The sequence below is a fragment of the Chrysemys picta genome, chromosome 19 (genome assembly GCF_011386835.1).
Source record: "Chrysemys picta bellii isolate R12L10 chromosome 19, ASM1138683v2, whole genome shotgun sequence".
Taxonomy (NCBI): Eukaryota; Metazoa; Chordata; order Testudines; family Emydidae; genus Chrysemys; species Chrysemys picta.
In genome coordinates this window covers 16233172-16248559 of record NC_088809.1, presented here as the reverse complement: position 1 = coordinate 16248559, position 15388 = coordinate 16233172, and the positions used below count along the sequence as shown (strand labels likewise).

The window sequence follows — 15388 nt, the reverse complement described above, 5'->3', positions numbered from 1 at the left end:
TGCGAAGTGAATAGCTGGCAGAGAAACCTTGCTCAGTCCTATGATGCCCATGGATTAAAGTCAAAGCCAACTCCTCCAATATCTCCAGTATCCATATGGAGCTGTACAGCCGCCATGCTCACTGGAGGAGTGTGGTACGGCACATTGCAGAAAGAGGAGTATCTGCTTTGCATTAATTATGCTAATTAACTGCCTTCCCCAGGGAGTGCTTAGCTTCTGCTGAGTTGTTTGCGTACATGATTTATCCATATCCCACTCCTCTTGTCCTTTTGTTTTGCAGGGGCCTTTTGTGGCAGCTACTTAGTGATACAATTTTAATCCTGGCATGACTGATTTTGGCTTTTCTCCCCTCACCCCCACAGGAAAGTGGAGGACTTGCAGTTCCGAGTGGAGGAAGAATCCATTACCAAGGGAGATCTGGAGGTAATTTGCAGCACACTCACTGTAATGTATTGTCTGCAATTGCATTTGAAACTTTCCTTTAACAATTTCTGCTGCCTTTTGCCCAGCTCTGTGACCAGGGTGTGTTAGTAATTGCTGTGTAGGGCTGATTCATTACTTATTACAGCAAGGCATTGATAGTGAATTGTGAAAAATTTCCCACAAGGTGTTAGCTGGTCATGGTTATTCCTAGAGATCCACTTAGGATTAACCATGACCGGCTTGCATGGTTTTTAAACCTGACTTTGTCCTAAGTCATATTAAACGTCCAGGTTAATTAAATTGTGTGTGTTAATGCATTCTAACATACCTTTTCCCACTGCTCAACCACTGTCCCTGGCCTGTCTCTCATTACTAGCAGCTTCAGTAAGGTATATGATCCATATCCAGTGGGAGAGCAATTGTATCCCAGCTGTATCTGGGTACAACGCCACACATTCCAATCTAAGCCTTCATCCTCCAGGACTTTTCGGTGGAGTCCTCCTCTCACAAGCACAGGCAGTTGTGGTTTGATGTTGCAGTGCCCTTTTTTGGAAGGCGTAGGGGTCTTTCTGCACAACGGCACTGCAGCCAGCTTTGTACAAAAGCGATCAGCATTGGGAGATGACCTTCTGTCTCAGGTTCCAGTTCAGGCAAGGTTTCCCTTGCAGGAGGAGTAAGGAAGAGTGATCTTTCAAGAAGGCAAGGTTCCTTTGCAGAAAGGCAAAGCAGTGTCCAAAATCTCCCCTTCCCCTTTCCCTGGGCTCTAGAATTAGGCTAGTTAAGTCAGCCAGGCCTGTCGAGGGAGCTGTTTCAGCAATCAGTAGTTCAGCAGTAAATCGATACGAGGCCAGAACCTGGCTGAGAAGGCAAATCCTTGAACGAGGCGGCTCTTGGGGTGCGGTGTGTTTTTCTGGACATTAGAGACACAGAATTGCTTTGACCACCCTTAAGAATAAATCTCTGCTTTTTATTGGGAGGAGATGGCAGAGCAGCAGAATGGGGGATTGGAAAGGTGCAGATCGATCCTGTGAGGAGAGCTTCGCTAAAGCTTTTCTAGCGCAGTGAGCCGTGCCTACAGAACCCCTCAGCTCTGGGTTTAAAACCAGCCAGGGGATAATTGCAATGGAACAGGGCTTTTGGAAGGGGTGTGTTTCGTTTTCACAGGATGACAGGCTGTCCAGGGCCAAGTGCCTCAGTGATATTCGGTTCCCGGACATTATTACATGATGTGCGGCTGGGTTATTCTGCAGATGAAGCAATTGCGAGTAAGAAAAATAAAACCGAGCTTGCTGATTGTACCGGATGTGGTTTTTATCTTTTACACACACATAGCCCTGTGTGGAGCTCCTTATCAGTGTCAAGCTTCTCCATCTGTGCCTGGTGGAAATCACCTCTCGGAGCAACAGGGTAATTCATTCGCTACGGTTTACTCAGTCTTTGGTCTCTCTCCTGAGAGTAACCCCTTGGGATGGGTCTTCACTGTGGAGTTAACTTGGGATCTTACTCAAGTGTTGCTCCTAACCCTCCACCCCATCATTTACACATCAGACCCTCTCACCCAAGTTTAGTGCTGTCAGTCCAGGCTACTTGGCCTAGCTGGGCGATAGGCTACAGTCCGAATGAGGTTTTCACTCTGGCTGGTAACCCACCCTCTTTGCAGTGAGGACGCAAACTAAACCACTCAAGTGCTATTCACCACTGCCTTCCCACAAGTCCCCTGTGTGCCCAGAAGGACAGATGGGTTCTCCCACAATTCACTGGGACAGAATCAGGGAGTGGCACAAAGAACTGTGGGATGTGCCCCTAGAAGTCCTAGCGACATGTGTGGTGTGCCATGCCAGTGAGGGCAAGCGCTTTGCAGTGGGTCTGCTTGCACCCGAACTGAGAGGTACTGATCGGCTGAGTTAAGAACTCTGCAGTGAAGACAGACCCTAAGGGATTGAATGTGATGGTGGTTGAGATTTTCAAAAGCACCTAAATGACTTAAACAAAAGCCCCATTGAAAGTCAAAAGGACTTGTGCTCCTTGATCAGTGTAGGGGCTTTTGAACATTCTAGCCAGAGGGCCTTTTTGTTCAGTGAACATGTGTTCCCAGGTGAAACCCACTAGCTCGTTTCATGTAAAGCCACCCTAGAGCCATCCAGTGGTTACTACTTTCAGTCACTACCATCTTTGTTCAGCTTTGAACTAGCCAACTGGGGTATCTGCGGGGCTCAGGCTCACCGGGCTGTTGAATTCCAATGTAAATGTTCAGGGTGGGGCTGCAGCCCAAGCTCTGGGATCCTCCCACCTTGCAGGGTCCTCGAGTCCGGGCTCCAGCCCCAGCCTGAATGTCTACACTGCAGTTAAACAGCTCCTTAGCTCTAGCCTGCCAGCCCAGGTCAGCTGGCATGGGCCAGCCTCGGGTTTTTAATGGCAGTGTAGACACAGCCCTAGAGGCAAAAAGCCCAGTAACCCATTGTCAGTTGCCCTACCCCAACCTTCCTACATCCTTTGCCCTGCTGACTGTCTTCGGGGAGCTGTGATTGCAACGTTTATCCTTCAGGATGTTCCAGCTTTCATTCTTCATTAAAAGGCCGTTTCCAGGTCCGACCACATTGTACAATCAAGCTACGGGAGACTCTAAGGTTGCAAAATGCCCTTACCTCATCTTAATGGTGTCTTGGTTCTCTGGGGTTGGGGAGGAAGTAACTTGAAATTACTCCTGAACTCCGAGTCTGTGCTGCCCAAGCAGGCTGAAGCACTAGACTCGGTGCCTATGGGGTGAACATAACAGCAGCGTTAGGTTTTTAAATAGGGCCCGACCCACCCCAAATGCTGAGACATTCAGTGATGTAGACGTCGCCAATGGCGTCTGCGTAGGTCATTTTATAAAACAGAGTGGTGTGCTCGCAGCCAGCCGCGTTCTACACAGAGGTGACCTTCCAGCACATCCCTTTGTGAGAGGATCGCTGCATCCACATACTGCAAACAAGCAAGCATGGCACTTTCCTGAGCATTCATTCAACTGGGCGATCCAGTGACTGGGCTTTTAGTCAAGGATGTGAGCAAGATCGGATGCTTTATGTGGGCAGGAGGGGCCTAGCACAACAAGTGCTTTATCAAGGAGGGTGACAAGACCAAGTGCAGCTCCGTGCAGGTTAGAGATGTTCTTTTGGCCACCTGTAGTCTGTGACTGCAATTTTAGCAGCTATAAACGCTGCAGGGCTGTCTAGCTAGATCTCATTTATACTGAGAGGACAGGGACCTCCACAACAATTTGATTGGATTTTCTCCATTTATATGCTTCTGTAGTGATCCTCGGGATGAGAAGGCTGATGTCGTCATAAGTAACCAACAATAGCAAGTACAGTGTGTGTCGAGTATAGGAATACTATCGATCAGATTGTCATACGGTGCATGCCAGTATCCCCACTGAAGAATCATAGAATTATAGGATTGGAAGCGACCTCGAGAGGTCATCTAGTCCAGTCTCCTGCCCTCATGGCAGGTCAAAGTGTTATCTAGACCATCCCTGACAGATGTTTGTCTAACCTGCTCTTAAAAATCTCCAATGATGGAGATTCCACAACCTCCCTGAGCAATTTATTCCAGTGCTTAACGACCCTGACACGTAGGAAGTTTTTCCTAATGTCCAACCTAAGCCACCCTTGCTGCAATTTAAGCCCATTGCCTCTTGTCCTATCCTCAGTGATTAAGGACCTCTTCCTTGTAACCCCCTTTTATGTACTTGAAAACTGTTATCATGCCCCTCTCAGTCTTCTTTTCTCCAGACTAAACAAACCCAATTTTTTCAATCTTCCCTCATAGGTCATGTTTTCTAGACTTTTAATCATTTTTGAAGAGAAGAAAGATGCTCTCAGTTGATCATCTTCCCATTTTGTTCCTCCAGAACTCTTAACCCAGTGTATTTCAGTGGAGTCTAGAGGTCTCTGCCCAAATATTAGTAGGCCTAAAGACAGGAGCGAGCCACAAAGCTCATGTTCAGATTTGGAATTCTCTAAAATTTGGAGATATTTAGATCTGTGATTTGAGTTCCCTGATGGATGTAGGGAGGAGCTGTGACGTTTGGCTCAAAACATCTCACAGAACGCAGTGTGACCTAGCTCCAGGCCCATCTCTAGGCAGCATGATGTTGCTTTAGCCTTTAGCAAATGGGAGGCAAACGCAAGAAAGAGCTAAAGCCTATTTATAATGGATGATCTTGTAATAGGAAACCTTAAAATCCTTAGGAGACACTGTTGCGATCATCTGCTGGAATTCATGAGATACCTCATGCATTTTAGTGAGAAATTAGCTATTTGTATAGCTCATAATGTGTGGGTAGTAATTAGGGTTAAAATTGGACCTGAGCCATAAAGTTTGGATCTGAATTCCCTCAAATTTTGGGGCTGAGTGGATCTCAGAATTTGGTCTGGTCTAATTAGGGCTGGATGAAAGGGTTTGTATAAAGTAAAAGATGATATGTGAGTTCATCTTAATGTTGAAAAAAAAACATATTTGAGGTCTGGAAACATTCATTTAACTTCTCCTCTGTTTTTCATTTCCGTATGCCTCTGGTCTTCCAAGGTTTACTGGAATACTAAGGGAAGCTGCTCTGTGGCATTTCCAGTTGAACCAGAAACAGAAGTATCAGTGTCAGGTATCTTGCGAGATTCCTGGATTAGTTTTGAAATGGATCAATAAAAGATCCCGCCTTTGGAGCGCTTATACCTGACCCCTTGGAGAACAAAAGTGGGTGGGAAATTACTACCATTAAAAAGATTCTGAACTGCTCGTTGAGATAATTTTGTGAGTCCACATAGCTGAAGGTTCAGTCAGACTAGCTGTTATTGTTGTAAATGCATACTAAAGCCATTGAAGTTAATGGAATAATTCAGGATTAACGGCACTGTAAGTGAAATCAGAACCTGGTCCAGCTCGTAGGAAGAGCATCTTTGAGCTATGTGGAGATTTGGGGGAAAAGCCAGTCAAAGTTTCTCCCTTTTCCTTTACAAATATCCAGCTCATGTCTGTGCTTCAACTAAGGTTCTTTGGCAAGCCTGACAATGCTTGGAGACCTCTTTTAAGAGACGTTGTTTGTCTTCTCCACCTGGGGTCAAATAGGATTGATAAAACTTGAAGTGTCCTGAATATACCCCCCACAGCACACCTTTCATGATCGATTGGTCCTACACATGCCTATTACAACCTGTGGGAAACCTCATCCAGTGCATTGAATGCCCCAGTAAACTAGACAATTACTAGTCTCGAATGAACTCACACAGAAAAGTAATAAGACAAAAACACCCTATCACCTGGGGGTGAACAGTCACTCCATAGCTGACCTCTCAGGCCTCATCCTTAAGAGAAACCTGCACAACACCTTCAAAAGATGAGCCTACGAGCTTAAATTCATAACTCTGCTAGACACCAAAAATCATGGACTGAACAGAGACACTGGTTTTATGTCTCATTACAACAATCTGTAACCCACTTGCTCTCATTTGTCCTATGACTGCAGAGGTTCTAATTGCCTGCTTCATTTTGAACGGTTTCTTGCAACGTGTTAACTCCTTATACTTAATAATTGGTTCCACCTTGTATTTAGCTGTGACACTCGGATTACCTTTCCCAGACCTGAAGAAGCGGTCTGTGGAGCTGGAAAGCTTGTCTCTTTCACCAGCAGAAGTTGGTCCAAATAAAGATATTGCCTCACCCACCTTTATCTTTCTCATATCCTGGGGCCAACATGGCTATGATAATATTGCATGTACCTGGCAGTCTTGATTTTCATCATATTTGATCTGATGTTTAATAATATTTTCCGAACTTTAAAAGAAAATACAGATTGGTGCAAACTTAAACTTTCTCCATTCACAGAAAAGGAGCCAAAGTTCATTCATTCTTTTCCATCTCAGATCAGGTTGTAAAGAAAAAAAAATGCGAATGAATTCAGGCTTGGGAATGGGGGGGAAAAATAATGAAGTGGCAAGTGAAGGACAGAAAATTGCCTAGAACAACTTAAGTAACCTTATAGTCCTTGTCACGCTGTGGTCTTGGTGGATCAACTTTGTATTCAGTAGAAAATCGTTTTGAAAGTTAAAAATGTGAAAGCTAAAGTTTGCATGTTGATTTCCCCCCCCCCCCCCTCTTTCTTCACAGGGAATTTACATGATATCGGTGGCCAACACTGATGTGCTTAAATAATAATTTTGCTACCGATAGAGGAGTGTTATCTAGTTATTAGGGCAAGAGACATTGAGTCAAGACTTCTGGGTTCTAATCCTGACTCACCCACTGAACTTGGGCAAATAACTTAACCGCTCTGTGCCTCAGTTTACCCAAGTAAACTGAGACACGGGGGAGGGGAGGGGTTGTGAGACTCAAAATTTGAAAATCACTTTGAAATCCTTAGCTATAGATGCTGTACAAATGCAAAGCACTCAGTTATACAATTGTTTTCTACTTAAATTTCCTCCATTGCTTTACATGAGGTATATTTTCTGATATTGTCACTACACCGTGTACAGCTTTCGTCAACTACGTCATAATTCAAACTCTCTCTTTCTTGCAAAAGGCGAATGAGAGTCCCGGTAATTTTCAGTGCACTACAGTGAGCAACTCTGCCAGTAGACAGCCTCCAACTGCCCATATTGCTAAGAGTGAGCACAAGGCCTAGGGTGAATGATCTTGAATTGGTGCATAGACCTTGTACTGACGCGCACTGCGCTGGGGTGGATTTCTTCTGTTCCGAAGTATTCTCACTATGGCCCCCATTCAGGAAAGCACATAAGCACCTGCTTAAGTCTCATCCCCTTTAGTGGGACTTAAGCCCCCTTCGTGAATAGGGAGGCTTTGCTAAAATGGGCCCTATAAGAGGAGTCCACTGTGTCTTAAATAGCCACCCTGAGGACCATGTAAAATCCCTTAGTAACCTATTTCTGTTTGGATGAATTTTCCTGCCTGTTCAGATGTTTATTCTCCTCCCGTTGTGAACTGCCTTTCCTTGTGTTGTACATGGAACATGATGTTGCAGCCTTTTCTCTCTGTTTTCTGCTCTCTCCCCTGTTGTCGTTGTTGTTTTTTCTTCCCTATGTGTGACCAGACTCAGACGCAGTTGGAGCATGCCCGAATACGGGAGCTCGAGCAGAGCCTGCTGTTTGAGAAGGCACAGGCTGAAAAACTCCTCAGAGAATTAGAGGACACCAGGGTAATCCCAACCCCACTTGCCCTGCCTGCAAACCAGTGTGCTTGTCAGCTGCATTGATGCCAACAATGCCTTGTTTTGGATTTTGTTGTTTGGTTTGAGTTTGGGCTTCCATGGTTTTTGTTTTGTTGTTTACTTTATTTGCACTCCCTTTCTGGAAGTGGTAGCACCATATGATTTTTGCCTTTGCTTCTTGTGTGGTGACTCATTTCTCTGACTTGAGTTTGCTTCTCAACCCCATGACGCCATTTGACATGAGCTCTTCACAACTCACCATTCGATTAACACCGCCAAATAAATAACAACAATTAAACCTTGCACGGTTCATTTTGCTTCCGGAGGTCCTTTTGAGCTACAGTAGGAAATAACAGTGTGACAATCAATGTTGCAAACATCCTTCCTCCTATTGTGGGTGCTGGAATTTGAGATCGAAGATAAGGGTGGAGAGTCTGAATGGAACTGCTCCAAAGTCATAGACTACAGGGTTAGTTAGACTGTTGCAGTGAATGCAAGAAAGGCTGTCAAGAGGAGCAATACATCAGGGCTTTAAGGAGCCTTGTTCGGGGCGGGTGAGGAGAAGGTTTTTCATGAAGGTGTGACGTGGTGGGGAGAGCAGTTGATTTAAAAAAGACAAGCAGACTGTCAGGACTGTGATGTGGTCAGAGCAGGGCTAGTCAGGCCTAGTGGTCAGAGCCCGAGTCCAAGCCAGGGGTCAGAGCTGGGATCAGGAACCAACCCAGAGGTCAGAGGAGGAATCAGAAACTGGGGATCAAGCACAAGTCCGATCCAGTGCAGCTACCAATCAGGAGATCTCCCAGTTACTCAAACAACTTCCCTGTGCCGCCTTCTGGCTAAAATATTATGGTTGGGCCAATCGGTGGGGCCAATCATCGTCTCCAGTCATGATCCTCGTGGGTGGGGCCTCCGGGAGAGGTCAGAGTTCTCCTAGCCCCTCACATCCAGGAGTTTTGGGGGGGGCTGCCTAGTAGCGGCCAGGGTGTGAGGGCTGCGTGAGAGCCTGAGGGCCCTTACATTAACTTGTCTGTTGTGAATCTGTAGAGATCACCCAAAAGGCCAGGCTGGAGTCTTCCAAACTGGTGAAAGAGATTTGAGCACCCAATTTCCATTAAAAATGAGTGGGAGTCAGGCATCCAGATCCCTTAGGCAGCTTTGAAAAATGTCAGCCTAAACAAATAAATAGAATGGATCAGTTCTGTTTCAGTGCTAAAGGAGTAAATGTTGTAGATTTGCTTGTTTGTTTGTTTTTACATTTCCTCTTATCAGGTCTGTTGTTCTGTACTCAAAGGTGCCCACGCAACCCAAGACCTCCACCGTGATCAGCAGTCAACTCAGGCCAGAAAGATTAAACTCAGAAAGCTAAGAAGCTACTCAAAAACCTGTCATGCAGTGTAACCCATGGCCAGCAGTTTATTATCTTACATCTTCTAGCATTCAACCTTATTTTTACTTTGCTAATAAATTCTAACCAGACTCCATGTGTAAAATTCCTTTTCCTTTTACACCAGGGTAAACCATAAAGTTGTGAAGGTGCCAGAGGCTCTGAAGAGCTGAGCAATAAAAGGAAATGTTCATGACGTGTACAATCCTGATTTTAATATCTACCGTATTCCTGAGTGTACAGTAGCATTTTCTATGCATCACCTGGCAAGCAGCCCAGTTCAGAAATATGATGAGATTTCAGGACATTATTTTGAATAAACCCCTGTAACCTTTTAGTAGCTAATATTACAGCAGTTGTTTCAAAGAGACAATGTTGTTTCTGAAGCAGACCAACGGTTCAAATTGAAAGCACGCATTAAAAATCAGCAAGAAAGTATTGTTAATTACCCTGGTGCAAAAACTGTAATTGGATTGAGGATGATGTTTTTCTTTTTAAACTTTGGCTAATGTGCTTGGGATTTGAGAGTCCCTGGAACACGTCTACTAAAGAGAAGCAGACAGCAAGGAAAGGTGAGAACTTACTTTGTCTTTTTTTTTTTATTATTGTTTCAGTTAACTACGGTAGCAGAGAAGTCTAGAATCCTTCAGCTGGAGGAAGAGTTGAGTATCAGGCGCGGTGAGGTGGAGGAGCTGAGACAATGCCTAAGGAACTCTCACCAGGCAGAGACCCCTGAGCACAATCTTGGTCTGCAGTCAGAGGCGCTTCGCCTGCGAGACCAGCTGCTGTCTGCCAGCAAGGAGCACCAAAAAGAGAGCAGCCAGCTAAAGGAGAAGCACGAAAAGACCCTGAAGAAGCACCAGCAGGAGATAGAGAAGCTGAAAGCCGTCAATGAAAAATATTCCCAGGAAATCGTTGACCTGAAACACAAAGTTCAACAAGCCACCAATGAGAACATGGGGCTGATGGACAATTGGAAGTCCAAGCTGGACACCTTGGCATCTGACCATCAGAAATCTCTGGAAGACCTCAAAGCCACCCTGAACACAGGCCCTGACACCCAACACAAGGAGATAGTAGAACTGAAGGCCGTGGTAGAGAGCATAAAGATGGAGCACCAACTTGAATTGGAGAACCTTAAAGCTAAACACGATATCGAGACTGCGGTTCACATAAAGGAGAAAGAAAGTCTGAAGCTGAAGCTGCAGGAGGCCAGCGACGAAGTGGAAGAAAGCAACAACAACTGGAAAATGCAACTGGAAACCAAAACAAACCAGCACCTTCTAGAACTTCAGGACATGAAGGAGAAGTGCCGAGATGCCGAACTGAGGGTGCACGAACTGGAGAAGCTACACAGTGAATATAAAGATCAGGCTCAAGCAATAGCTTTCTTGAAAGAGCAGATTTCTCTGGCTGAGAAGAAGATGTTGGACTATGAGACACTACAGAAAACAGAAGCCCAGAGTAAACAGGAGATCCAAAGATTGCAGGAAAAAGTGCTTGTCTTAGAGAACAAACTGCAGTCCATGGAGGCTCTGCATCCTTCTCAGCATGCCAATGTATGGGTTTGGGCTATTCTGTTTGTGTTGTTTTGTCCCTATTATTCCTCTTAGGGCTAACCTGTATTTTGCCCTGTAGTATAATTTGCTTGGGCTTCTTGGCTTGAAAGCCATCTGATTATTTTTTTTAATCTTTTACCTATATCTTTCATTGTTTTTCTGAGCAATCCTATCACATTACTGGGTGGGCCCATGATGGGGGAGGAGGATTAGGCATTGCCTGCTCTGGGTAAAGGAGCCTGTCGTCTCCCTGCTCATGGAAGTGAGGGCACTTGTAAGGAGACCATTCTGCGTGGGGAGTTGGACTAGAAGGTGTGTGCTGGCAGCCAGGAGTAGCTAATGCGGAGGCGGTTCATGTGCTTCGCACAGGTGTCGCCGTTACAGAAGGGCTGAACAGTCAGGGTAAGAGGTAAAGACAGAACCGGTATGAGATTAGGATATAGCCTGACCTAGGACTTCACCTGAGGTCATCCTTCATTCAGTGGAAGTCAATGGGAGCCATAAGGGAGGAAGGCTGCTGTGTGGTTAAGCCAGGAGACTAGTAGTTGGGACATGATGGGTCTATCCTGGCTCTGCCACTGACCTGCTATATGAAGTTGGGAAAGAGCACTTGATTTCTGTCTTTCAATTTCCTCATCACTGACGGGGGCATTGATAAGTCCCTGTCTGGCAGGGTGTTTATAAGAGAAGGTTATAATGAAACAGCTGATGGGGATGGTCTCACAATGGGGGGTGGAGGGGAGAAGGGAAGTCTGCCAATCAAGGCATTAGACACACATCATGAAATGCCTGATTCAAGGTGATTCATCCACATCTTAGTGCTGATTGGAGGACAGGCAGTAACTATCATAACCATGGAGGGATCTGTTTCTTCTGAGCTTATTATATGTTTCTCTAGCCCACCAGCCTTGTTGTTCTGATGCCCTGCCGTCTGTTACATGGTAGGTACCCTTCCATCTTTATGAGACGACATAAGGACAAAGGGTCGGTCTGTGACTTATTCACACCACTTGTGCTAGGTGATAGGAAAATCACTGCACAGCCTCTGCGTGTTTGGATCCTCTGCCCATACTTACACTTTGCGCCAGAAGCTAGATAAAAAGAATATTCAAAGCAAGAGAGAGTTCCTGTCCCAGTGGGATACAGACAACCAAACGCAAGTCTTGGAATATACATTGTTTGCTTGAGAATGGGCATTTGGAAGGGACCCCACTGCTCCAAATTAAGACCCCAATCCTGCAAACATTTACTATGTGCTTAATATTACTGCCCTGAGTAGTCCCATCAGTTGCATGGTAGTAAAGTTCAGCAGCTGCATGTGTGTTTGTTAGGTTGAAGCTTAATGCTAGTAAAATAGCATGGGTATTGGGTGTGAAAGGAGGGAAAGAAACAAAAAGAGAAGGAAGAATCTTAAGCATCAATAATGGTATTTGAAGGGTTCTCCGACGTGCATCCTCTCTCCTAGCTAGGCATGGATTCTAAATACAAAGGAGGCAATTCCAAAAGGCATGGCATGGAAAGCTACAGAGCTAAGGCCCCACCATTGCTGCACTCAGGGAAAATATACAGGGAGTTCTTTAGTAGAAAACCCCAGTGTCCTAGAAAAGAGTTTCGGTCTACGTCCAGTCCTAAGAAGAGTAAATAAAAAGAAAGAACTGAAGGTCCAATCCAGAACCCATTAAAGTCAATGGAAAGATACCCATTGACTTTATTAGGCATTCTACTGGGCCTAACGTGTCTTGAAAGAACTAACCGTCCGAGAGAAAGCAATCATATTGACACTCTGATGCAAATTAAGGCCAAGAAAATGCAGCTTGCTGCTGGACTGAAGGCATGGACAAAAGCAAGAGACTGTCACTGACAGAGGGTAAATTCTGTTTTTTAAAAAATATCTTGGCTAATTTAACATAACATGAATTATTCAAATATTTAAAATAAACAAATGTATCTTGTGACTATACAGACTCCTGCTTTCCCGTGCATTCAAACAGGTGCTTCGTGGGTTTTGGTAAGTTGCAGTGAGATGGCTTTTGTCACTGAGAGTCACACCAGAGGCAAGTCTTGCATCCTCAGAACCTGCTCCTACTTCTGTGAAGTCAGTGACTACAATCCACTCACTGTGCGAAGCCAATGGAACTTAAAAGTGCTTAAAGTTAAGCAGTGCTCAGATGCATTGCTGTATCGAGACCGTGGCTATAACTAATCAGTGCAATTGTCCCTTAAGGCCAGGAGTCTAGTGATGGTAGTTAGCGTGCATACACTAAAATGACCCCTAGACAGGTAGAATGTGGCATCCCCTGAGGAAAGAGGAAAAAAGCCAAGTGACTGGATTCCACTCCACAGTGGCTAATGCTTTGGGAGAGCAAGCCACAGGTGTGATTGGAGCAAAACCAGTAACATCGCGCCAAGCCGGCCGAGTGCACAGACACCTGCAGCTCATCTTTGAGCCTTTTGACTGTTGTTGTTGCCCTTCATATGGGAGTTGAGCTTTGTTTGGTTTGATGCCACTGATGTTCTCCTAGAGCTGCTGTCGTTTTAAAACAGTCTCCGCTCCCTTGCTACGGGTTGCAACAAGATTTGTCATGATGAATGCCTGTGGTGTTAATATCAGAGCCATTAGCACTTCTGTGCCATGCTGTTCTTTTATAAACGTGGCCTCCACACATCCCCCTGTATAAGTGAAAGGTCCTAGGCGGGTCTACATTGCTCCAAGGTAAGTGAGTTTGTTAGTTGGACTAAAATTTCCATTTGATAAAAATAAGTCTGAAATTAACTGTGAAGAAGGAAAAGCACTGAGACTGCAGTTCGGAAAAGCACTTAAGCATGTGCTGCAGTATTACCTGGTATTGTAGCATGTGTTGAGTCATGGTAAATCACAGTATGTATTCTGATGCCAGCTTAGAGAGAAACCAAAAGGCAAGACACACAGAAGGAGTTCAAAAGACTCCTCGGGCCAGCCTTTACTTCAGGGACTTGCAATTTTGGGGTATCCAACTTGACATCCCTTGAAGGAGCCTGCTTTTCAGAAGGTGCTGAGAACCTGTTCTCTGATAGTCACAGTTCTTTAAGGTGTCTCAAGCTGAGGCCTCAAAACTGATGTACCCCAAAACCCTAGTCACTGATGAAATTGCTGAAAACGACTTCTTATCAGAGATGGTCCAAACGAAAACTCCAGATCGCCCCTCCTATCCCTGAGCTTTGGGGTGTTTGACACCTGGATCCAGAGTTTTCAGGTTGAACCCATTCCTAATGATCCCTTTTTGCATACCCTGAACTCCAACATTGTTGCATGAAAGTGGAAACTGGGCCCTGCTTTGATCAATTGTGGAATTTGGGCCTTCCATTAAGATAATGCCAGCTGTACCCACTTCAGTGCTCAGCTGTCCAAGTGCCTGTTTTAAAATCACCTCTTTGATTTCCCTCTGAGAAGGATATAAATCTGATTGGCAAAATATGAAGACCAAAGGACATTGGTGCCAGTTGTGTTCCTTATTGTACCTGCTAGAGTTTTAAATTCACTGACTTTGCTTTGATTCTATGGGAGAATGATGGGAAAGAGTTAGTGGGCATTTTATGTGTGTGTGTGTGTGTGTGTGTGTGTATGTGTGTATATGTATATATATATATGTGTGTGTGTGTGTATTTTACATTTATTTCAGATGATTGAAACTAACGATATTTCAGAAGAGAAGATCAAGATGAAGCAGGCGATGGAAGGTAATGAATTTCACTGTCCGAGTGATTGACACGCTGCGTCTTTCACTCTTCTGCTCTAGCTAGGAAGAGCTAGCTGAAGTGGGCTGGGGAAGTTCACGTCATCTCTGTGCTTTTGTGTAGGTTGCACTGGTTGTCTGGCTTTTTCACCTGTGTGGCTGGCATGCCTGCCTGAGCAAATACAGTGGAGGACTCATATTCCAAAATCTTCCCCCCACACCTACAATATGGGCCCGAACCTCGGCTGGTGAAAATGGGCATTGATCCATTGACTTCAGTAGAGTTGCACTGATTTTACAGCAGCTGAATCTGGTCCATTGAGTAAAAATCACTCCCATCAGAGCGTGGCTAACAGGAATGACGAGGTGCATGTTGCAACTGGCTAGAAGAATTTGGAGTTGCTATAAATCAGATACGAGCCTGAAATTAAACCCCAGATCTAGACACACTTAAACTTTGGATAAGGTTTGGTTCAGAGCTGAGTTTCACAGCGGTTTCCATCTCTGTAATGGACCAAACCATAGCTCTGGATCTGAACAACTCCAGAGTCTGGAAAAATTTTGTCCTGGATCCATGCTTTGTGGCTCTGGCCCATCTCTGCTGTGTGGATGTCATCCCTGTTTGAACTTGCATGGGTTTGAATTTCACCCCGTATAAATGCCAATTAGTTCATGGAGCGTCTTTCGTGCACCTTTGGATTCAGGCTAAAATACTTTCATGCCCTGTTCCCTCCTGCCCACACACACAAGCTATCATTCTGCCCTCTCTCTCTTTCCTCCCTCCCCACACCCTTTCTTTTCTGTGCCCTGCAAATGCCGTGTGGGTGTGTATTTTATACCAGATCAGATACTTGATTGATAGTTAAATAACTAGGATAGGACTCAAGCACTAGGTTTGGTCCCTTTACTGTGTCCAGCAGCAAACTGATCTTAAGATGGTCACTGAGTCCATGTATATTTGGCTTCTCTGAGTCTAAGCACTGGACAAAACATGGATAAGGTGGATTAAAAAGCTGTCTCAGACTCAGGATGTTGCAGCACTTCAAATCTAAGGCTTTGATCTGATTGTGTAAATGTGCTGACTCTACGCAACTTCTGTCTTTGC

The 15388-nt window shown here is 45.0% G+C and overlaps 1 protein-coding gene across 3 annotated transcripts in view; it reads left to right on the top strand.

Annotated features, from left to right (window-relative positions):
* The window catches only part of CLIP2 (CAP-Gly domain containing linker protein 2), a 124718-nt gene that overhangs the window by 91994 nt on the left and 17336 nt on the right, over window positions 1–15388 (top strand). For 2 of the 3 annotated variants that reach the window (XM_065573007.1, XM_008166152.4), the window contains exons 8-11: window positions 363–423; window positions 7511–7615; window positions 9626–10570; window positions 14230–14287. In XM_065573007.1, coding sequence (XP_065429079.1) covers window positions 363–423; window positions 7511–7615; window positions 9626–10570; window positions 14230–14287 — 1169 coding nt within the window. The remainder of the gene's footprint in view (window positions 1–362; window positions 424–7510; window positions 7616–9625; window positions 10571–14229; window positions 14288–15388) is intronic. The other variant, XM_008166153.4, reaches the window with a different exon arrangement.